The sequence below is a fragment of the Macrobrachium rosenbergii genome, chromosome 55, assembly GCF_040412425.1.
Source record: "Macrobrachium rosenbergii isolate ZJJX-2024 chromosome 55, ASM4041242v1, whole genome shotgun sequence".
NCBI lineage: Eukaryota > Metazoa > Arthropoda > Malacostraca > Decapoda > Palaemonidae > Macrobrachium > Macrobrachium rosenbergii.
In genome coordinates this window covers 13,557,695-13,582,820 of record NC_089795.1, presented here as the reverse complement: position 1 = coordinate 13,582,820, position 25,126 = coordinate 13,557,695, and the positions used below count along the sequence as shown (strand labels likewise).

General features: G+C 36.9%; 1 protein-coding gene across 3 annotated transcripts in view; it reads right to left on the bottom strand.

The window, feature by feature from the left end:
• Nucleotides 1–25,126, bottom strand: part of LOC136835931 (streptococcal hemagglutinin-like) — a 601,990-nt gene that overhangs the window by 440,654 nt on the left and 136,210 nt on the right. For 2 of the 3 annotated variants that reach the window (XM_067099809.1, XM_067099808.1), the window contains one exon: nucleotides 10,997–11,320. The exons of the other annotated variant lie outside the window; for it this stretch is intronic. In XM_067099809.1, coding sequence (XP_066955910.1) covers nucleotides 10,997–11,271 — 275 coding nt within the window. In that variant the 5' untranslated portion in view covers nucleotides 11,272–11,320. The remainder of the gene's footprint in view (nucleotides 1–10,996; nucleotides 11,321–25,126) is intronic. 3 annotated transcript variants of the gene reach the window in all.

The window sequence follows — 25,126 nt, the reverse complement described above, 5'->3', positions numbered from 1 at the left end:
AGTAACCGTTCCCTATTTGCCTAGAGCAATACGATTTTATAATATGCCTAGAGCAATACAATTTATAATATTTGCTGAACCGCCAGCATAATCATTCATTCACACATTTAATTGTGAATTTTCGAAGCTACCACTTCCCATTTGCCCAGAGCAATTTTATGATATTTGCTGCGACAACAACATAAGCATTCATTCAGGCACTGCGACTGTTTATGTGAACAAGTAAAACTTAAAAAGCATATTAAGGGGTATCCAATTCTATGTAAGCCTGTTATTTTAATTCCGCCACCTCTGACAATTCTCTGCAAATCATTATTTAAGGCTTGCGTTAAACCTTGAGTCTTCTTAGACATCAAAATCTAAGTCCATTTCGAGACTTTATATTCATGTATTTCACACAAATCCAAGTCCTTATGGGACCGCTTACTCCAGTTCATTAGAACAACCTTGAGTCTTCTTAGACATACTGAATTAGTTCATTAGAACAACCTTGAGTCTTACGAGACCCCAACTCGCTCATTTATCACAAACCCTAAGTTCTCAGGAACCCAATTGCATTCAACATGCACAAACCCCTCATTCACCGGAATGCCTTAATTTCACGCTATCGCCAGCCAAGTCCATGTGTGACATAAAATCCAAGTTATGTCTTTCGAGAAATATTAAAATTCGTCCATCACAAACAAACTAAGTCTTATCCAGACATATTAAATTCATTATCACGAACAAACTAAGTCTTTGAGACATACTGAAACCAGTTCATCACGAACAAACTTCAGTCTTTTCAGACACCCTGAAATTTGAGTCTTTTCAGGCATATTGATTATCTAAAGGGTTACGCCCATACAAGTGTTACCTCAAGATGTCTACGACATCCAAAGCCCAGCAAAATGAGGACTTCAAGTTCTACATGTCCACTGGAAAGGACATGGGACTATCAGGACAAGCCCTGAGGGAGTGAGTCCAAGAGAGAGGAGACGATGCCGAGGCAGAAAGGGAGGCAGAAAGAATAGCTCGGGAGAAACAAGAAAAGTCAGAACGAATAGCCTGGGAGAAACGAGAAGAGGCAGAACGACAGGAGAAAGAGGAAGAATGACAGGAGAAAGAGAAAGAAAGAATAGCCCGGGAGAAATGAGAAGAGGCAGAAAGAATAGCCCGGGAGAAGCGAGAAGAGGCAGAACAGCAGGAGAGGGAGAAAGAACGATCTCATCAGCTTGTGATGGCATCTCAAGGCATGTGCACAACACCCCAACGCCCTCTCCACATTCAGCCCTCAGCAGTGTAGGCTCCCTCAAAAGAAAATGGGACGAAGGCAAGCCTGAAACCTGGCTTGACCATATTGAAAGGTCCTGACGACCTATCAGCCCTCTACTGAAGAAGTGTCTCTGATCCTGGGACGGCACCTTGAAGGGATAGGTGCCATTGCCTTCAATGCTCTCCCTCCTGAGGATCAAGGAAATCTTGCACTTGTCCACCAAGCCATTATAAAAGCTTTTGAAATAACTCCCGACCGCTAGAGGAAAAGGTGGAGAAACATGCCCAAAGAATCAGGCCAAACCTGGTCTGAGTGGATCTTCAAAAAGACCCAGGCTCTAAAATGATGGTTAGAATCTCTCAAAGCCACTAGCGTGGAGGACATCCTCGAACTCTTCCAGCTCAAGGACTTCTTATTTAATGTCCCACCAGCTCTCGCCACTCATCTATGCAATAAGGCGCCGAAGACAGTGGTCGAGTGCTGTCGCTGGGCTGACACCTAGGACACCAATCATCCTCACCTTAGTTTCCATGGAAGGAAATTATATCCCTCCTCGCCTGCTCCATCCAACTCTCAGCCCCCTCTCAAACATGGGCAAGCCCCAAAGAAACCAGTGTGTGGATATTGCAACTGAATAGGGCACCCCACTGAACAGTGCTGTTTCAAGGCTGAGGCTCAGCCATAAAATCCTTCTGAGTCCTCAAATGGGACAATGCCCCAACGAGCCCCATCTGGCTCTTGGGCAAAAAGTAACGGGCCTGTCCCCTCCAATGGGAGAGTGCCAAGCAAAGATTATAGCAGGAGTTATTGCCCCACTTGCAAAGTCTATGGGCACCCTGCCCAAGGGACAAAATGCCCTAATAAATCAAGTACACCTGCCATTGTTTTGGCAGTTACAAATTCTAAGTATTTGGGTTCTCCAGCCAAAGGTCCCATATATGTGGCACCTCCTCGAGGTAGCTACCCTGCATGCCAGGTCAGGGCATTTGATGACTCTGGTGCGCAGATTTCCCTCATAAGGAAAGACAAAGTTCCCCATGGAGCTAACATTAACAGACTTAAACATGTCACAATTGAGGGTATCAATCAACTGAAAATGATACTTCTTACTGTTCAGTTGAGAGTCACGAGACCTCACAAATCCAAAATCTGCAACCTTGCCATAGCAAGCCACATTCCCGGAGGTTATGACCTCCTCCTGGGACAAGACTTCCAGTCTCCATCAAAAATACAACAATCTGGGTTTCCAAGCCCCTCAAGTTATTCATTAGGCATGAGTAATTCTCTAGAGCCTCCATTCATTCCACTGCCAGTGCCATTTGAGTATTCTGTGCAGTAGCCCCCTCCATCCAAGCAGATTTCAAAGCCCAGTCCTGTGCCAGGCCTTGGCCCAGTGCCAGTGCCAAGGCACCCAATCGATCTCCCTCCTGGAGATCCCAAAATTGATTCTCAGTCTCTGCCAGTGCCACTTGAGTGCACTGAGCAGTGCCAAGCTCCATCCATCCCAAACAGCGAGCAATCTCCAAATCCTATACCAGTGCCTGACCCTGCCTTAGTGCCAGTGCCAGAGCACGCCCCAGATCTCCATTTGAGAGATCCCAGTTTGGATCCCCTCTCTTCGCCCGGCTTGGGTTCACTACCAGTGCCAATAAGAGAGATGGATTCTTCGGACCACAGCGGAAGCTCACTTAAAGGTGCAGCCTCGCAACCTGTGCCTGAGCTGGTCACTGCAACCTGCAAGACTCCCATGCCCTCCAGGGTATCTTCCTCCCTTTCCCAGTTATACGCAGACATGACTGTGAGTAAGGATTCTGTCACCCCTCAACTGGCCAATGAACTCAAGCAACTGCAACGACTTGGGGCAGAGCCTGTAAAGAATGCCCCTGCTCTGGCCACCAAAGAGGCCGACCTGGGCGGCACTAAGTTGTCCTCCTCAGACTTGGTTTGACCGGTTCCCCTACCAAGGAGAACCGTCAACCTAAAACAGGTCCACAAAAGAAAATCATGGGCGTAGATGGCTCCAGATCGCCAAAGGAGAGCCCCTGAGCTCCTTTGGCACTAGTACCAACCTGGCACAGTGCCACCCCTCTATCCTAAGAGGATCTTGGCATCTCTATCTAGAAGAAGGTATCAGGTTTTCTCACCCATTTATTTTCCTTATAACTTTGTAATTTATTCTTTTCCTCTAACATTTTTCCTTTCATTATTCTGTTCAATTAATCATATTATTTTACGCCAATACAGAGTGCAATTGACAGATATCCCAATATTGTAAGTCCTGTGACTTCCCTTTGAGGCCTTTTGGGCTAAAGAATAAACCTAGCCATTTCCATAAGCTAAGGAATATAATTTCGGCATATTTAATCATCACCTGTTTACAACAATTATAATTTACTTTGTATCTGTCATCTATTCTTTTGTGATGAATCTCAAGTCCCAGACTCGCAAACTGTGTAAATTACACACAATGTTGTACCTCACATACTTAGATGAGTGCCACAAGGCACCTATAAGGTCAGTGCTGTATTGTTGGTATGCCTTATCAGTGACTCCCAAAGTGAGATAATCTCTTTTACTATTGTTCTTTCATAGTAATTTATAACCTCTGGCTTCCATAGCCAGTACTACGTACTGATACATCGCATGTACTTATAATATGTGCCCCTAGCACAAGCGTTTATAGTTTCCCAAATGGCACTGAGCCGTCGCTCTCAAGTACAGTGGCAACATCTAACAAAACCCACGAATACTTTCGTTTTATTGCCTCCTCAAGGTATAGTAACCGCATGAACTTGTGACTAAAAGTTTTACTAATAAGTGCATGGAGTATTCTGAGTATAACAACATTAACCTCATGATGGTAGGTTCAATTTTATTACCAATTAAGTAATAATCTAGCTATTCTATATTCATTAAATGCTGCTTATTATCATTTCTTAGAAAGTAAAATTATTACTGTTGCCAGCAGCATAAATTAATTCTCCAAAGTAGAGTAAAAGTCATAAGTGATTTCTTCTGTTTATAACTGACTGACATTTTTAGCAGAAATATTGTTTTAGACTAATGTACACTAAAGGTTGTGAAGAGAGAAATTATTGCCTGTTGCAATAACGTAACTTTAGCCATTTTAACCCGACTAAGGGTGTAAATGTCATCAAGGTTGGGGAGGTATTAAGAGTGTTTCCACAGACGACATCTTTCATGCAAAAACTGAAAGGAAAAAGGATTAAGTAATCAATAAATTCAATTTATGTAGGCAAATTCACTTCTAAAACCTTTCTCGCCACTGCCCCTTTGGGAAGAAAACCACTTTAATCTCTTGCTGTCGGAAATCTCTTAATTCCAGGAGTGGACCCAATCACAGTTAATCGTCATCCAAGGCAGGTCAGCTGGCGGGCTGAACATGTGCATTCAGCCATCTTGAAATTAGAACCATGCTGCCTGCATGGAGAGTGATCACAAAGCCATCTAGGAAGAGAAAGACATGCTTCCAAAGCTATAAAGGGCCTTGGAGAGAGGGGCTCGCTCTTAGAATTGTACGGCAGCCACGGAGAGCAGAGCTCAGTCCCTTGCTCCATTAAACTCCCTATTTTCAACATGTGGCTGGCAGTACCCAAAAGTATCTTTTGTTGTGAACTAATTCACTTGCCTTCCCTCTCGCTGGCCCTCATAAGAAGAGAACTTCAGCTCCTAAAGAAAAGTAAAATACCAGGATTTAAGATTTTTTTTGTCAGCCACATGCCCTTTCTCCTCCCACTAAGTTCCTCTTTTTTCATAGTGTGATATACCTACTGTACAGTGAGACCTGTGTCGCTTTATATTTTGTGCTGTTAAATTTGTAAAGCATTTACGAGAAGTGTGATGTAAGCATATGATGTTCGAGTCTGGAATTGAGTTCAGTCTAGGCATCCTCTATGCAATTCCCCGATTCCTTCATTATAGTGCTAGTTTCAGTTGTGTAACTGTAAGTGTTTCGACTGCAGATTAGGAGCATTCAGCTGTGGACCTGCGTATCATTTTGTGTGCATAGCGGTCACTACTTCGTTATCAATGCCTTTTGAAGCGGGCAACCCATTTATATTCCCTCCAGGAAATTCCCCATCATTTGTTCTCGCCCCATTACACCAGAATTAAGCTACCATTCTTCTGTGTTTTTTTTTTTTAAATATAATGAATCAAGTTAAAGCCCAGAGTTTATCTAATCACTCCCCTCTTGAAGTAGGCCTTCAGCTGTATTTTGTTGTTTGTAATTTTAGCTGCCCTCAAGGCTAGAATCCAGATTTTTTTTGGTAATTAAGGTAGGTTGTGTATCATCCTAGTATACCCCATTTATCTAGCAAGACCCCAGCTTTAAAATTACAACAATATATATATATATATATATATATATATATATATATATATATATATATATATATATATATATATATATATATGTGTGTGTGTGTGTGTGTGTGTGTGTATGTATGTATGTATATATATATATATATATATATATATATATATATATATATATATATATATATATATATATATATATATATATATATATATATATATATATATACTGTATATATGTATACATATGTGTGTGTGTGTGTACTTCAAGTTTTGCAACAAAGAGGAGGAAATAGAAAGTTAAGTACCGAATACTTTCGTGTAATGGTTACTAATCTTCAAGTTACAATGAACGCTTGAAGAGATAAGAAAGCAGGAGGCAGAAGCTCATTAACATACATAATAGTTAGAAAACGCAAAACATTCCTACACATCCGTTCTTACCAGCAAACAAGTTAGTCGCAAATAACTCAAACACAGAAATAAAAAAGAAATACTGGGTAACCTTTTCGGTCATTTATTACAACTCAGTAAGTTAATCGAGAAAAATAATTCATACAATAACTTCATTAGCAGATTTACTCATTCAAAAGCAGGAAAACATAAAGGAGCAAATTCCTCGATGAACATTCAGATATAAATGTTTCTGTGCATAAAAGCAAAGTAGAATGTACTAAGTACTCAAGTGAGGTTAAATCAAGAGGAGATAAGGTAACATATTCCGACGAACAGGCTGGTCATATTGGCAAAGCTATGCATTCAGGGAATGGTAATGGTGTTAGTGTAGCCCACAGAATAATTAGTGAAAATCCATGGATGAAAGGAAAAATAGGAAGATGCCTGTCAGAATGAGGGATGGATCAATAACAATATCAGAAGAAGAAGAAGAAGAAGAAGAAGAAGAAGAAGAAGAAGAAGAAGAAGAAGAAGAAGAAGAAGAAGAAGAAAGGCAACGCTGGCAGGAACATTTTTGTGTTGTCATGAATAAGAGAAATGGGGGGGACAATTTGATTGATATATAAGAAGTTGAAGAAGAGCTGAATGTGTTCATGGGTGAATTCGCAGTGTTTCTAATATCATCAAAACTTTGAAAACTCCTGGTTACGAAGGAATCACTACAGAGACGATTTTAGCTGAAACTGGCATACCAGGTAAACTGTTTAGCAGAAATGGAATGAGAAAGCAAAGCCTGGTAAATGGGAATACGTACCCAAAAAGGGTGATCTGACCAGATGTGATAACTGTAGAGACATTGTAACTTATGTTGGTTATAATGAAAGTATCAAGGAAGCTTATTGCCAATAGGTTGGAGAGATGTAATTAAAAACAAATTTAGTTAAAACAGAAGTCATGAGGACGGAGTATGCACGAAGGGATGGAATAACATTACATGGAGAAAGGAATAATGAGGTCGAACATTCAAATATTTAGGAACAGTGATGTTCTCTTGAGTTGGAACTGAGAGAATGGCTAATAAAAGGTAGATCAAACAATGGGCAGGCTGAATCAGATTTGGAAATCAAATAGAATAAAATTACATAAGAAAGTAAGATTATATACACGTTAAGTACGATCTGTATAGCTATGTAGAAAAGAATCATGGTATAACAATGAATCCATATCTAAAATCTTTTGTCGATTTGAACATAAACTTTAAGAAGAATAATAAGAGTCATATAAAGAAAAGTTAATGATGAAAGGGAGGGGATGGTTTGGACCATGTCCTTCATACAACTCTTGGGAGAATAGTAGGTAATAGTGTTAGGTGGGCTCCTGTGAGCGCCACGAGGGTTGGAAGACCCATACCCGATCAGATAAGAACTAAATGCAGGGAAGCTGGAGATGAGTGGAGATTTGTGGAAGATAAAGGACAGGAAAGATGGGCGGCGGAATTTCACAGGGGCCTTTTCCATCATCTGTCATTTGAGCCGATAATGATGATAGGAATGAACGCACATACACATGTATAAGCTCATCTATATAACCAGAGCACACTTACATACTACACATATACAAACGCATGTACTTATAGCTTTACACAACTAAGCTCATGCAGATATACACCTAGATTTATACAGAAAATGAATTTGCTCCATACGATTGACTAGCAAAAATAGGGCTAGAAACTCCTGTGAAGACCAAACAACGTTTTGGAAATGGTTCTCATTCATTTTACCATGTGGTCAATTTGACGAAAGTAAGAATCGTATTCGTCATAAAGCAAATCGTTCTTGAAAAACCGCCAGGCTTGATAGTGTTCCTAAGAGCCCTGTCACACGCTCAGTCTTTCGGAATCTCGTGATGTCTTGCCGCCGCCACTCAGGGCGCGAAATGGTGCTCTTGCTGTTACATGACCCGAGCCATTTCTGTCGTTAACAGGTATTTTTCTTACTTCGGGGAATAGTCACTACGGCTTTAACCAAGTAGTATAGTTAACTCTCTCTCTCTCTCTCTCTCTCTCTCTCTCTCTCTCTCTCTCTCTCTCTCTCTCTATATATATATATATATATATATATATATATATATATATATATATATATATATATATATATATATGAACCATTCCGGAAAGTTCGTCACAATTTCCCAAGGTCTGAGATTGTGTGAGCTGTAATGGCGAAGTTTGTAGGACAAGGAGATATTGTCCTGTTCAACGGTCAGGGCGTGAGGAAACAAGCACCCTTAACTTTTGGCGTGGGTATTTCTGACCTACGATTGGTCAGATATCCCTGGTAGGAGAAATCAACCAATGTCCTACCTGAGGGGAAAATGTAGGGGATGAGAGAAATGCCTAGCGTGCCCACGCTAGGCTGCCGTTGGAGGATTCTGGCTCTGGCACTCGGAGGGCAATGACGTGTGATTGCCCGTAGCCTTGCGCTTTTCAGCCGTTGCGGCCGGTTACCGCTAAGTTACTGTCATTTTTAGTCTCATTAGATAGTCGGGCCCTTGTGTAAGTTTTAGATAATACAGATCATTGTAAAATTTACCCCCTGTGCCTTATTTAAGCATGACCCAAGTACTGCAGCCGGAACGGTGTAAGTAGACCCCATGAGAGGTCGGGCTCATATATATACTGTATATATATATATATATATATATATATATATATATATATATATATATATATATATATATATATATATATATATATATATATATATATATATATATATATATATGTAGTGGGAAGGTATTCACTTATAAAATGTCTGTTGTACAGCGTGCTTTCACTTCCATAGGGACAAGTTGCTCGATAATTAACTATGTTGGAACCTCACTAATCGTGCTCAGATGTCGGCTATCTTCCAAATTTTCAGAATTTTTCCTTTTATATTTTGGTTAAATGAAAATTATGTTTCCCCCTTAATTGCATTTATTTAGTCTTTAAACTGTATAACTTTTCCGCCGAGGCTTTATCTTAGAAGGCACATTGTAAAATTCTTGGACTTAGCATTTCACTTGCTATGGCCATTCAGAAATTTTATATAAGTTCACAAGTCTCTTCGAGCTTTCACTATCACCTCTCCACATATCTCACACACTCCCTGTCCTGATGTCTTTCTAACTGACTCGCCTTCCAGAGTCTTCGTATATATGGGTATACATTCGATGCTGAAAACTGGTATTATAATTTTCCCAAGTTTCGTCCAGATAGGCTTCCCTTTCCTTTAATGTTTCACGTTTAAGTATCTATACAATTCGTTCAACGGTAGTTATCGAGTTAATGTTATGGTGTGCAAGAGGTCACCGGGCGAGGTCAAGACCTAAATTAGCTCATCTTTCTTCCAGGGCTGTGTGAGGTCAACACTCTGATTCAAAGGCGACGAACGGTTAAACTCGGCATCTGAGATGACTTAGTTTCGCTATCGCCGCCTTTTCTGTTTTGCTCTCTCTGTTTTTGCTCTCTCTGTTTTTGCTCTCTCTGTCTTTATTAGTGATTTTCTGTATGCCCTCGTGCCGATATTAAAATATTTAGTTCATTCACTTATAGACTTGATTCCATTATATATATATATATATATATATATATATATATATATATATATATATATATATATATATATATATATATATATAGAGAGAGAGAGAGAGAGAGAGAGAGAGAGAGAGAGAGAGAGAGAGAGAGAGAGAGAGAGAGAGAGAGAGAGAGAGATGTATGTATGTATATATATATATATATATATATATATATATATATATATATATATATATATATATATATATATATATATATATATATATATATATATATATATATATATATATATATATATATATATATATACATACAGAGCATGAGTCATTGATTTTTGTTGTACAGTAACATTATACTAGCTTATTATCATCTTTTTTTAAATAAATTCGGTGTTAATGTACTCACGTACTTTGAAAATGTATAAAGATGACACGAAAGTACTCGGAAATGAGTTTTTTCCTTTTCTTGTCCTTGTGGGAGACGTGTGTTGTCATCATATTTTTAAACAAATCACTCACACAATGTAAATACTTTAAAGGACTGATGAAAAGGTGAGAAATCTGAAGATACCTAGAAGTGATAATAAAAAGATGATGAACTCAGGTGAAGGATAGATCAGGGTCTTTTGATATCGTTCAGTCATGCTGCAAGAATGGAAGGAGTATAAGAAATCCTGGAAAGAGCTACGTAGATGGACAGATAGACTGAAAGGGATATGGAAAAAGATGAGCCTCAAATGTTCGGGAAATAACCAAGAGTGCAGGGAAATGAGTAGTGTGTGTGTGTGTGTGTGTGGGGGTGTTTGACAAGCTACTGATGAGCCTCCTGAAAAGGGGTAGGTGAGGGAAATATGAAAGTTATCGGCACTGGAGGGCTTCGGGACCACGGCGCGGTCTTAAATAGATATGTATCTGTATTGCTCGCTGATGTTTTAAAAGTATCAGCTGCTTTTAGGATCTTACTGTAGGTCAGATAGGAAACTATTTCATTAGGCTTCTGTCGATTTTTTAAACTACAATGTATTGGTTCCTGACCGGAAATGTAGAAAATGTGTTGATTACAACTACATAAAAGTCTGGCTTTGTACAGAAACGTTTACAAAGATCTTCAACTTTTTGCATTCATTTCGTGTTCTTTGTAAAGTTGTCTTATATTTCCTAGTTGGAAAAAGTCATATATGATTCACATGGTCCTAGGCTACGGAAGCAGCTTTGTGTATGCATGTTAGTACAAAGGTTCCCATTCGCTTATACTACAGGGCTACCGAAATTGCTTGAAGGTCAGTAGATCATTGAAAATTCCATTGACTGAGAGGTATTGAGCGCAGCAGGCTCCGTAAAGAGAGAGAGAGAGAGAGAGAGAGAGAGAGAGAGAGAGAGAGAGAGAGAGAGAGAGAGAGAGAGAGATAAAAGCACATGAAGGGATACCTGTTCTTGTCATCAGCAAAATGAACATTTGCTCCGCCTCTTCTTTCTCCTTCGTCACTGGCACCACTTCCTCGGCGCCCGCCGGAGGAGAAGTCTCCATTCTCACCACTCGATATGACTATGTCACTGCAGATGCTGCCTCTTCGATTGTTCAAGATGCCGCTGCTTGCACTGCCTCTCCTTCCTCCCACCACGAGCGTGACCTTGTGACCCCCCGAACCCCCCTGAGGGCCTAAATGATTCATTGCAAGGACACCAACTGTAGGGCTTGACATTTTGGCAATGCCTGATGCCACCAATTGAGGACAGCCAATGGGAGTTGACCTGCGGGAAGATATTTTGAGTATTACTCTTTTGATGAAGATCTAAGCATCTTATATACATATCACATAAATGCTTACGAATTGCACCTCCATACGCATAAAAAGCACCCAACATATATACTGTATATGTTTATACATGTAAAATTAATCTGTCAGCTTTTACTGGAATATAAAAAGACTCAGTTCTTAAAATCTAACGTACGCTGGAAGACTCAGACTTTGGACACATTTATATATATATATATATATATATATATATATATATATATATATATATATATATATATATGTGTGTGTGTGTGTGTGTGTGTGTGTGTGTGTGTGTGTATTATGTATATGTATATGTATATATATATATATATATATATATATATATATATATATATATATATATATATATATATATATATATGTATATATATATATATATATATATATATATATATATATATATATATATATATATATATATATATATATATATATATATATCACATATCGTATGTATATACGTATAAGATTCTTTTAAGAGCGTAATATTTCCCATATCTGTTATTTTTGAGACTTATAGCTGATCATGTGGTATTTTGTGATAATTACTTCTGTTTTATGGCAACATTCCCTTCTTTTATTACTCACAATCAACAGAAAAGCCTTAAACACTTGAAGTTTGGGGACACTGTTTAACTGATTTTAATTGAGACCGTATTGTCCATTCTGTATTTCAGATAATTTCAAATATTAAGGTAACAAAAACCTACCTGTGGGTTAGTTTTGTTGCAGTTTTTGCGCACGAAAGTACTATTTAAAGTAAAACACTCTCCTGACTGACTGATGAACCAAATTTCAGTGCTCATCTTTGCTCTCTCTCTCTCTCTCTCTCTCTCTCTCTCTCTCTCTCTCTCTCTCTCTCTCTCTCTCTCTCTCTCTCTCTCTCTGTAAAGTAGTTTGTGATGTCAGCAGTACATAACTAAACTGAATTTGTACACAAAACTGAGGTTTTGCACAACAAATGAGATGGTTTCTCTATAACAAGATGATGATAAAATAGCTAAACTCATACATTTTTATGCTACAGTATTCTCGATTATATTTCCACTGTGTTTTCTCATTTTTTTTTCAAATCATAAGATAAATGCAATCGTGGCATAGGGCACACACGTATGCGCGTGCTCATTCGATGGTGTCTGTGACCTTGCTACAGCCCGTTAGGTTTAGTCTTGCCTACATAATATGAAATTCGCATTATAAAATTTTTTACGGCGATTAGAGACAAAGTATCAACAGTGATGAAATTTTCTCTTGTGCAGTGTTATGATATGTGTGATAATCATACTTAGAGTCAACTAAACTGGTAATGAAATACGGTACAATAAATCAAGCAAAGGGCAAAAAGAAATGGCAAAACGTACCTACGTATGCACGCACTCAGTCGATGGCATTGTGAACTTCCTAGAGTTTGTTTAGTCTCGTGCTTTTATGTTTATGATACAGTAATCCATATTTCATTAAAGGATGTGTTCAGTACTGTGATGCTGTGTGTGTGTGTATATATGTATATATATAATGTATATATATATGTATATATACAGTATATATATGTATGTATGTATGTATGTATGTATGTATGTATATATATATATATATATAATATATATATATATATATATATATATATAGAGAGAGAGAGAGAGAGAGAGAGAGAGAGAGAGAGAGAGAGAGAGAGAGAGAGAACAACAACTGAGGTATGTTTACAACAAAACCTAATAAAGTAACATATACACACCTTTACTATATTATTTTTAATTTAAGCATGGGGACGTATGTACGCACACACTCAATAACTTTTTAATAGTATTCTAAAAATGAATTTGCTCTGAACATTTGTCATCGACAAATACCATATGTACTAATGTAATGCACAAACACTGTGTATTACAAACTGAACGAATTTCAATTTCTGTAGATTGTAATCGGTTAGGCTTTCAAGTAAAATTACCAAACTCACGGCTTATATAACAATTAATAACTATCTCTCATAATTAAGTACCATTTACTAGAGAACTGACATAAACAATATCAATTATGATGTAAACAAACGAATCAGGAAGCAGCTGTTTTGCAATTTTGAGGGATTTTACTTTAACATAAAGTAAGTTAGTTTACCTTTGTATGCCTATTTTACATTTATATACAAAAATGAAAATAATTCCATTGATATATTCGCTTCTTTTAGAAACTAAAAAATTATTCTACTAATTCTTTTGCTAGTAGGCTCAATCAGCTGATTCTGAGAATCTAAACATTACAAATGGCAGGATGGTCAGTTTTTTATACTTATTACAACAATGATATAACAAGAACACAATACAGCAAAATGGATTCTGTAAGTAAAATAACAGTCTCATTACCATGACCTTTATCTTAAATACAGCTAAAATAGCCCATTTGACATACTCAAATGGACACTGTGAGTGTAACACCTAGGGTAGCCTAGGCCAATAGTTCACACAACCACACATTTTGTATCTTGTGTATAATAACAACTGATAAGGAAGTTGCTGTATAAAAATACATTAATGGTAATAAAACCACGGTAAGCTGTGGTTAAACACAGGTAGGCTACCTACCTACTGAACTGTGTCATTTACAAGAGAGAAAAAGAAGGGGGTTGCATTTGTTCTCAAAGCATAATTAAGCAGTGTATTTTGTTACAAATGGGAAAAAAAGGTAGATGATAACCTTTCGCATAAATTTTTCAGTTTAAAGTGTGATGGTTGTTGTTCATAAGCATACTGAGTGTGTACACTTATGTGGTATTGATAAGCTTAGGTGAGGAAGGGTATGGAGTTGTCCTTGAACACCCCTAGATCTTTTCACTTGCCATTATCAGGATTTTGCCATTATTTGATAGGTCCTGGTCTTTATTCATCCAAATAATTGAAGTATTTCTGATATGCATATATATATATATATATATATATATATATATATATATATATATATATATATATATATATATATATATATATATATATATATATATAAAATTATATGTTTATTTTTCACCTGCACACACACACACATATATATATGAAATTTTCTTTCTTTTTTTTCAACATTAAGTCATTTGCCCCTTGACTAGGAATATCCAGAAAATAAACAATAGTACATACCTGGAACATTCATACTACCAATGCTGGATCGAAGATGAGCCGCATTAGTGGTAAAACTTCAGTACATTAACCACTCATAAACCTACGCAAAAGGCTCATCTGTAGTGTGTTGAACCTTCCTCCAACCTTTCCCCTGCTACACACACTGCACATTTCACCCTTATCTTGCCTACCTTCTTGATCTCCCTGGACACTAATTCCCTTTCTGTCAATTCCTCTTGCATCACATCAATCCAACTCTTCTTGTGTCATTCTCTCTTCCTTCCCTTCATAACACCCGAATTGTGCGCTCTTCTCCCCAGTATGTCATCTTTCTTGTTGCCACATGATCAAACCATCTAAAATGTTATGATTCGTCTTTTCACCTACACTAACCTATCTACCACTTCTATGTATTACCATATTTCTCACCCTATCAGTTCTCCCTACACAGCATAAAGTATGCAACAGTTCATCTCACCATTGTTCGACCTTTTTTTCTTACATTTGCATTCCGCAACCATACTTTACTCTCATGAAGGAGACTGTCTCAACGTTCCCTTCTTACATTCCCACCTTGGCTTATGTGAACATTTCAAGTCTCTTATATACACTCTCTGCTACTTTCTTGTGTCAGCTGCTCCTGTTCTTTCATGCTACCATTATTCATTGTATTAACTCCCAAAGTAAGTTGCTTCCATTCTGCTGTACCCTATATTAATGTTTCTTACTCCATATTCATGGTTTCCATTTATCCTCATACTATGCTCTTGATTACAACTACTATCCGTTTTTTCTCTTTGTAGTTCCCTTTCATTATCTCATAACAACACAATATTTTCTGTGAAAATCAGTCATTCCACACTCCATTCATGACTCATTTTCTGCTCCCATAACTCGGCACCTACACGTACTGTTCTTTCTAACTTCTCACATCAGTGCAGTCAAAAAGATACTAAAGATTAATGAGAAATTACTTGCCCTTATCTCAGACCCACTTTTACACAATACTAGTCATCCTCCTGCATACATGTTCAAACATATATTTCATTTCCATTGTAAAAACTTTCAGTCGCTCTCAGTAGCCTCCACATTGCCTTTCGATTGATTCCATCATGAAGTTTTTTAGGTCCACGTATGCAGTACAACATTTTCTACTTTCAAACTTCTCATATGGATCATAACAAAAACCTGACCTATACATCTCTTCCTTGTCTAAACCAACACTGTTCTTCCCTGCAATCCCTTCTGTCGTTTTTTTTTTTTCTTTTTTTTTACTTTCTCAATCAAAATCTTACAACGCACTTTCCCTCACTTATTAGGTAATGTTCTACCCCTATAATTCTTACATTTGTCTCTGTCACCTACCTTAAAACAGAAGGATAATAATTATTATTCCTCTCACCCATTCCTACTGAACCTTTCCTCCATCTACAGTAGACATAGCATACAAACCCTGGTCGACCAGTCACCACATCATCACAGCCATACCTGAAGCATCTCACATGATCCCCAGTGAACTCCTGGTATCTGTACATTCTTCATCCCCTTTAATTGGCCTCCTTATTTCAATCTTGTGTCATTCACCTTTGTCCTGTTTCATTCACTTTCAAATAACCTTCAAAATGCATTCTTAGATTTTTTATTGGATCTCTCCAATTGTTCTTTAATTATAAAGATCCATACCTTTCATAACCTTGCTCCTTGCATTTCCTTCCTTGTGAAACAACTTTTTATTATCCTTGAAGTTCTTGGTTGCCTTCATCACTAGCCTTCCTTTTCTCTCATTTTTCCTTTTAGCCCTCCTCCAGTCATTATCTTCTCTTCTGTGATACAGTTGCACCTTAATAATCTAATATTTTTCCTTCACTAAACCTATAATTCCCTCTTCCCACCACTTACTGATTTTATTCCCTCTTCTTACCCTCCTATGTCCACAAACACTCACTGCTAAAATGACACCATCCTTAAATTTTACAGTCCTTGTTTACGTTTACTCCTACTACGTCAAGATCCTCAACCCTAACCTACAGTTCATCCATTTTCTGGATATAAGCTCACCTAACTTACTTTTTACGTGTGTTAGCCATACAAAACTTTTGTACAAAAAATTCCCCATTGAAACAAAATTTACTGTCTTTGATACATAACCTTATAATTTTTGTGAGGTTTGCTACAGTTAAGGGAATGTCATAACTTTCTAATTCTTCCTCTAAAAATTCCAGTAAATCATCTGCAGGCACTTTTGTAAATAAAGAGACAACATCAAAACTAACAATAGTAAAATCAAATTTCAGTAATTTTAATGTTAAGAGTTTATTGATAAAAAATTCTCCTAAAGAAGTTTCTGGCTGCATCTATGAAATTCCTTGTAAAAAATGTGATAAAATGTATTATGGACAAACTGGAAAATCACTTTCACAACGAATCAAACAACACCAATATTCTGTGAGAACTGGCCAAACATCGAATGCATTACTCGTACATATGAGAGATTTAGATCATCCTATTAACTGGAGTAAAACAAGAACTTTAGTCCCGTGCAATGACAGTTAAAAGGAATATCATCAAATCTTGTTTTATTAAGTCAAATAATAAAAGTCTTCTAAATTTAAATCTCGGTTTGTTTAAACTTGATGACTTCATAATCAAAAAAGGTGATAAATATATGCAAAATTAATATTTATTTTTATACATGTTTCTGCAATGTGAATGGCTAAGATTCCGTTTGCCTTATGGTTAAGTATATATTTGGATTAGTTTGTGACCACGTGATCCCGGATTTGCCGTGGATTAACCTTTTGTTTTTTTACCCGCTGGCAATTAACCATCTGGTATTCAAGGTTATATGTTTTTGGATTTTGTAAACGTTAGTATTTCTTGTTGTTTGATCTTGGGTTCAGTTTGTGACAGCTCGGCCCGGATTATCCTGGATTATCTTTTTGTTTATTGCCCTTTGACAAGTGACCATCTGGTATTCTTGTTCTTTTTGTTTACTTTGTAATCTTCTTTTTATCTGTGTCTCATTCGTGCCCCAACGATGCGTTAATAAACGTGAAAGCGCTTGGTACTGAACTTCTGCCTGTCGTTTTCCTGTGGGATTCGCTTATACACTGAAGTCACGTGCATCTACTGTGATTTTTGAATATACATATATATATATATATATATATATATATATATATATATATATATATATATATATATATATATATATATACACAAATATGCATATATATATAAAGCATATGTAAGTGTGGCAGTACGACGCTGGTGGTAAGCAGATGACCGTTGACCCGGGAGGGATGGAAAATAGGTTATTCCTGGTATTTTGGGCCTCGTTCACTCCCGTATGCATTGAGTCTGGTGGGCGTGTTCTCTGGAACACCTTCTTGAGAAGAGGCCTAAGGATTAACTCGTCGGTGACATCCGATTTCCAATGTCCTCCTGACGGGTTCATACTGTTGGTTTGATTGGTGACAGCAGATTCCAGCATCTTCCTCTTGTAGGGACGGCTACTTTTGAAAAACAGCTCGGCTCCACTCCAATTTGTGGTATGGTCTTTATCCTTAATATGTACGAAAATCCCCGAACTCTCTGATCCATATCTTACCGATCTTTTGTGCTCAACTAATCTTTGTGAGATGGCTCTACCTGTCTCCCCAACGTAAATCTCATTACAGTTGCTGCATGGTATTTTGTAAACTCCGGCGTCTGCTTCTTTTCTTATTTAAGTGCACGTTAATGAGCGAACTCCTGATGGATTTGGGATAATGGAAAATAATGGATTATTAGACCTGAGGTATTCTATAACTTTTTTGATGGCCTCGTTGTAAGGAAGTTTGATTTTGTCGTTAAAATCTATTTGTCTGTTGTGGAACTCTGTAGTATATTATTTTCTATTTGCTTTATTATAGTGTTCACGATAACGTACTGTGGGTAGAACAGTTTCATTTGATGTTGACAGATCGTACCGAATTCTTTTTCTAAGTACCCATTTGAACATATCCTAATCCCTTTGAGAAATAGGTTGCAGCCAACCATGATCTTCACGGAGACATCGTGGTAGCTTAGGAAATGAATATAAGAATCAGCGAAAGTAGGTTTCTTATATACTGTGAGGGCGTATCTGTTCTGTTCTCTTACAATTAATACATCTAGGAAAGGCAATTTTCCGTGATTTTCCAATTCTGTTTTAAATTTTATGGTCGGAACCAGCGAATTTATTCTATTTTAAAAAATTAATTGAAATCTCGCCAGCTTTTGTCCCAGAAAGTAAAAATATCTTCTACGTAACTAAGCCAGATCATATTGCATTCCTCGTTGGACAGGTCGGTAGAGTTCTCGCCTAACTCTGCTAGGCCCGAGTTCAGTCTCCGACCAGCCAATGAAGAATTAGAGGAAGTTATTTCTGGTGATAGAAATTCATTTCTCGGCATAATGTGGTTCGGATTCTACAATAAGCTGCAGGTCCCTTTGCTAGGTAACCAATTCGTTCTTGGCCACGTAAAATAAGTCTAATCCTTCATTACCTAGGAGAAATCAGCTCAGTGATCTGGTTAAACTAAGATATACTTAACTTAATTTTCAGATCATATTGCGGGGTTTGGTAGGCGACAAAATTTCCGTTTCAAAGTATTCCATGTACAGGGTCTCTAGCTGGGGGGGCAGGGGACTGCGCATGCTACAGACAAACTTTTGGCAGTAAAAACTATTTTGATATGAATATGTTGTTACATATTCACAAATATTAAAAATTGAACTCTTAACGTAAGTAATCTTCTTTTAAACACTACACTTGCATTAGAACGAATATCGTAACTTAGATTTCAGAACCATGAATATTTTGAAAAATCAGCAGATTTCTTTTACATTAAAATTAGATTGTCATATATAAAGAGAAAACTGTGTTTAAATCTTAACTATTCGTGTTAGCAAATATCTAAATGAAATATTTATTAAAACATTTAAGCAAATAAAATGAGTGATTCTTCGTCAGATATCACCTTACAGAATTACAGATTTATCACAACGTCTTTGAAGAAAACAGCTGTTGCTGTAAACACGGCTTTGTGTGGCCAGAAATAAGAAGGGTTGCGTTTTCTTCTTCTTTCAGCTCGTACCATTTTTTATTCCTGGAACTTGCTTCCAGAACTGAATTGAAGACTTCCATGTTTAGGTTCTGTTCTGCACCCATGTCTTTATAAAATTTCAATGATTCTAGCTCAAAAATTTATTCAAATGAAACAAAATTTGTTTCCTTTTCAATAGGTATAAGCAAGAGGAAAAAGAGGTCCCAGAGAAGAATGGTAGGTAATTAATATTCTCTATTATCTATCGCTCTATTAGTCCTTTAAGTTAATGCATAAATCGTTAAAGACGTGAGTGGGTATCCCAGTTGTTAGGAACAATCGTTTGCCGATTGTTCCCTTAGTGGGTTGTTGCCTCCTTTGTTTTTGTTTGTTGTTCTTGCTGGCGAGTTGACGTCTGTTTGATGGCGTCAGTCTTCGTCAGTCAGGTTCGTAGCAGCAACAAGTCAGGTTCGTAGCAGCTATGAATCAGGTCCAGGGCAGCAGCGAGTCCGTTGGGGTAGCAGCAGCAGGTATCCTTACCTGAGAGTCAGGTCCCAGCAGCAGACCCATGGAGAGTTTTTTGAGGACGAGATGGTTGCCGTGTCGGCTCTGTCTTGGTCGTTATTGGAGGAGGACGTCAGCAGGTCTCGTCAGCAGAGCAGCGGAGGTTGTTTTTAAATGATGGTTGTCGTATCGACTCTGTCATGGGCGCCTGGAGTTGGAGGACCGTGCTTGAGGGCTAGATGGTTGCCGTATCGGCTCTGTCTTTGTTGTCCTGCAGTGTTCCTGTGTTGCAGCTTCGTCTGTGGTGGCATATGTAGCTCCGGCTGTATATATATTTTTCAGGTGATTGCCTTTGCCTTTGTACTTCTGCTGTGTCACGTTTTTCCCGGGTGTTTGGGTGTCCTGCACAATGTGTTGCAGTATTAAGGATTTCACTGTTATTTTTGTTTATGTATAATTTTGCACCCGGGAGGGTAATGTTATAAATTGATCTTTGTTTACCCTACTGTGTTGATTTTTTTTTTTTTTCATGCTTGATGTATTTATGACAAGTGTTGTAATGTTCTGTTGTGCTGTGTTACCTGTTGTTGCTGTCATTATTGTTTAATGTTTATTTTTGGACACATTATTTTTACTGATTTCAATTTATGTAATTCTTGTTCCCCTTTTGTCAGGTGTTTTTGTTATTGTACTGACTCTTGCAATGCTCTTCCTGTAACTACTGTTATATTGTTTACTTTGATTTTTGCTGCTGACGCTTTTATTTTTGTATAATTATGAATTTTTTTTTAACCTGACTCAGTGTACATTATGTATATAACTTTATTGTAAAATTAATTTTAAGATAACTTTTTGGTTTTGTTCAGCTCCTCCCTCCTTTGTTTGTTACCTCTCGTCAGTCATTTCAGCCCAATTGCTTGTTTATTTTAAAGAACCTGTCGATCTCGAGAGGAGAGATCGTAATACCAGTCCTTTTCGACGTTCTGCCTCCCTCTCTCCTGAATCTCTAATGTTCTCCTGCTAGAAATGAGTCAAAACCTCTTGATCTCCCTCACTTCCCAAGAGCAAGCAACCTTTTATAGCCTATCCCTGCAACTTTTGTCCTAACCCTTCACTGTTCCAAAATTTCTTGACTGTCCCTTCCTCCCGCCATTCTTTCCCTCCCCTCAATATTAGCATTAAAATTCAAAAATTAAATCTTTAATATATTGTTCGCCATTAACACTAAACTCATATTGTAATCGAAAAGATTCTGTTTACAATTAATGACTAATCAGAAAGTTTAAACATTTTCTTGAGTTCCCTTGAGATTTAAATTCGAGTTCAGCCAATGTATTCTTCCAACTGCACATATGTCAAAAAGCTACAGATGTCTGTAGAGCCACGATTGAAACATAGTACCTAGAAGCCTATAGTTTGTAAATACACGTTTTTTCAGTTGCATAATGTGGCAGATATTGCCCACCGATGAGGTATTACAGTCTGTGGGAATAGCATCCCAAAATTCTTAAACAAACAGCATATCTGTCATACGTGTAACACCCCACCTATGAAAAGAAGCAGTGGCAAGTGGTCCGAAAATATCTTATATATAAAAGAATATATAAGATAGAGATCAGTCAATTATAAAGATGCAGAACTTTCTTTTTTCAGCAGTGGAATCATTCCTTCGGTCATTCCAAACTTCGAAAAAGAATAAATTGAATGAACAATAGCTTCAGTATCCTTGAAGTAAAACAGTTGCCATCACCACATAACTGTTATCCAGTTTTCACTTAAAGTGCTTCTTAAAATTTGCGGTAGTGTGAACAAGAATGCTGATTAAAATCGCTTTAGTGCATTCAAAAGCAGACTGACGAATAAACACACACCGAAATTTTGCATGTTTCCTCAAGGGAATGATAGGCTGATGGGAAAGGGAGTTTACTTTTTCTATTCAAAACATATCTTTCTTAGTATTATTTCTTGCTGCCATTTACCGACAACATTGTTTGATATATCTTGGTAGTTTTATAGTATTAACTCACAACAGATTCGAAGAGTAGTTCTCTTTTTTACATATCTTTCCGAACAATTCTTGCCAAATTCTCACATGCTTCCTATATCTAAGATTAAAATTTGACAAAATTTCATTCACTTATATTCCATCACCACCTGTTTCACATTTATCAACGTTAAGTAAATTACTGTACCTGATTTTGTTAACTTGAGTAGTGGCAACAGGTTTTCCATGACCAGTCAAGTCCCGTTTGCCCCAGCCCTTTTAACATATATATGATTGGCAAACATTGTTTTAGCGTTTGCCCTTACATAATTCATTCAATTTACCATAAATTCAATATCAGATAGACCGAATTCTGAAATACAAAGGCAATAAAGAAACTCTTCTCCAGTTTTTTTGTTCTTTAAGCTCATTCTTTGAAACTAAAATGTTTCATAGTTAGGCTGCGTGCATTCTACAGTCTGTTTTTGTACATAGATTCCTGATCCTAGATGCTCATATCAGTTTCTCAGCTGGACATTTCTGTTTAAAACATTATAAATGTCCCATTTCAATATCTCCTAGCAGTAATTCACTATGTACCAAATCCCATACTCCCAACCTGCTTCTCAAACAGTAGGAAAATCAAAATATGAACTTCAGCGCAAACCTTCTGATGATAAAAATATTAGTTATAAATCATGTTGATGAAAATTCTCAAGAGGTCTTTAGATTTCAGGAGAATATCTGATGTAGATTAAACTTTTACCGCTAATTGCCTACTTCATACCTAAGGTGGTGGGAAATGCTCTACATAGAATATGAAACATGATCTAAATACATAGACCTAAGAAAACTTACAGTTATGAACTTTTCATGGTATCACTAAACATATAGATGCACATAATACTGGATGAACATTTATAACTACGCCTAGTTTTAAAAATGGTGGTCTTTCATAGTAAAAAGTAACAATGCTAAATAGATCAGTTGAAGAAGGACAGGGATATTGTCACGTTACTGAACTCACTGAAGTTGTTAGAAGCCAAATATATCTAACTGACTTCTAAATGTCAGGGTAATATGTGCAAAGTCTGATGGCTTCTTTATCTCTTGCACAGCAAGTTTCTCATGCTTTGATTCTGCTTTCCCAGCATCTACTGGTGGTTACTCCGCTGCTTCCCGATCAGGTTCCTTTGCTAAGCGCCTTCCTCAGTCCCCAACTCTTGCACCTTCAATATCAGTCCCTTCGTTGAAGTATCAGTTCATGGCACTGGTTAACATCACTTCCTCTTCAAATGATGCGAGTTCGTTACAGCAGCAGTTATGTAGGTATCTTTGACTTTTGGCTATCGCTCTCATGACATCACGGAGAGGGAATGAATCTGAATCCTTAGAATTCTTGCAAGTCAAAATACTACCGAACACAGACAACTCTGAATGAAAGAATAGGCTCTATACATACAACAATGAGTCGACAATAAAATTGGTCATCATTCTGTAATAAAAATATAGAGCCAAAGTCTTAGTCCAAAAAAATGAAATATGTTCTCGATATATCGGAACTTGTAAACTCTTGTGATTTGACCATTTATCACATAACTTTTTCTCACACACAACGAACAAATGTTTGGTCATCGAAATTTTGGATTCATTAAGTCTCTCTGTAAGGTTCATAAACATTTAAAAGTGAGAAGCCTCGGCTCCGCGAGCAAGCCCTGATACTCCTCCCAAGCATCCAGTGAGGAGCTTCAACCGTCAGTATTGACACTGGAAATATTTATGTTTACCCAACCCTGATACGCTGTCGCTACTGCTTATTATTCAAAATGCAATATTCTGAAGAGGAACGGGAATTTCTCCTCCCCTCTTTATAAATATTGGCTATTGCTTCTTGAACATGCGAATGAATTCTACAGTCTTTCATTGTTTTATTAACATTTTACCAAGCAAATAGCACCAAAATCTGTTAAAGTCACTATAATGGACTTTCTGCGTCGTTATATGAACGTATACACATATACAATAATATACATACATTCATGCTTACATATGGATAGGGATTCCTTTTCACATGAGCAACTGAAATATGAAAGTGGCAATAGCTTCATTGTATTTTTTCTTTGAAGCTACTCCTATTTCCTATTCATACACTGACAAAAAAAAAAATAAATATATATATATATATATATATATATATATATATATATATATATATATATATATATATATATATATATATATATATATATATATATATATATATATATATATATATATATATATATATATATATAAATTTTTTATATACCATATTTATATATATATATATATAAATGTATATATATATATATATATATATATATATATATATATATATATTTATATATCTTTATATATATCTTTATATAACCCTATATATATATATATATATATATATATATATATTTTATATATATATATATATATATCACCGAAATTTTTTATCACGTCCACTGAGTTTATATCCAATCAAGGGTGAAGCTCCCCGTGGTAATCTTCATTTATCACTTATATAAATTCCCTCGGTGATAATTCTCCTCGGAGTATCTCCGCCATCGGAATTTGATACTAAAAACTAGCTTCATGATTGTGATATATATAATACATTTGTATATTCATGATTGTATATATATATATATATATATAAATGTATGTGTTTAATAATGAAAAGCTGTTTCCTTTAGCAGAAAGGGGCTTCAAAGAAATAATAAAACGAAGGTCACTATCACTTTCATATCTTAATTGCCCAGTCGGAGATGAATCATTGTGCATAGCACTCCTACATAGTCACTTTACTCCTTTACATAAAAGACTCTCATCTTAGTCGGTTCCCCAACACACAATCGCTATTCACCTTTACTTTGCAAGCAGTTTCTTATAGCCTGGAATTTTAGACCCTTACATTCATATATTCTCCCATTCCATTTTTCAGTTAGGCGTTCAGTCCCTTTACATTGCTTAACCCTCCAAGCGACCTCTGAACGGCGCTATCCTTTTTCACATTTCAGGTGTCTCTCCTCCACCCATCTTACCTTTGCAATATCTTTCATTCA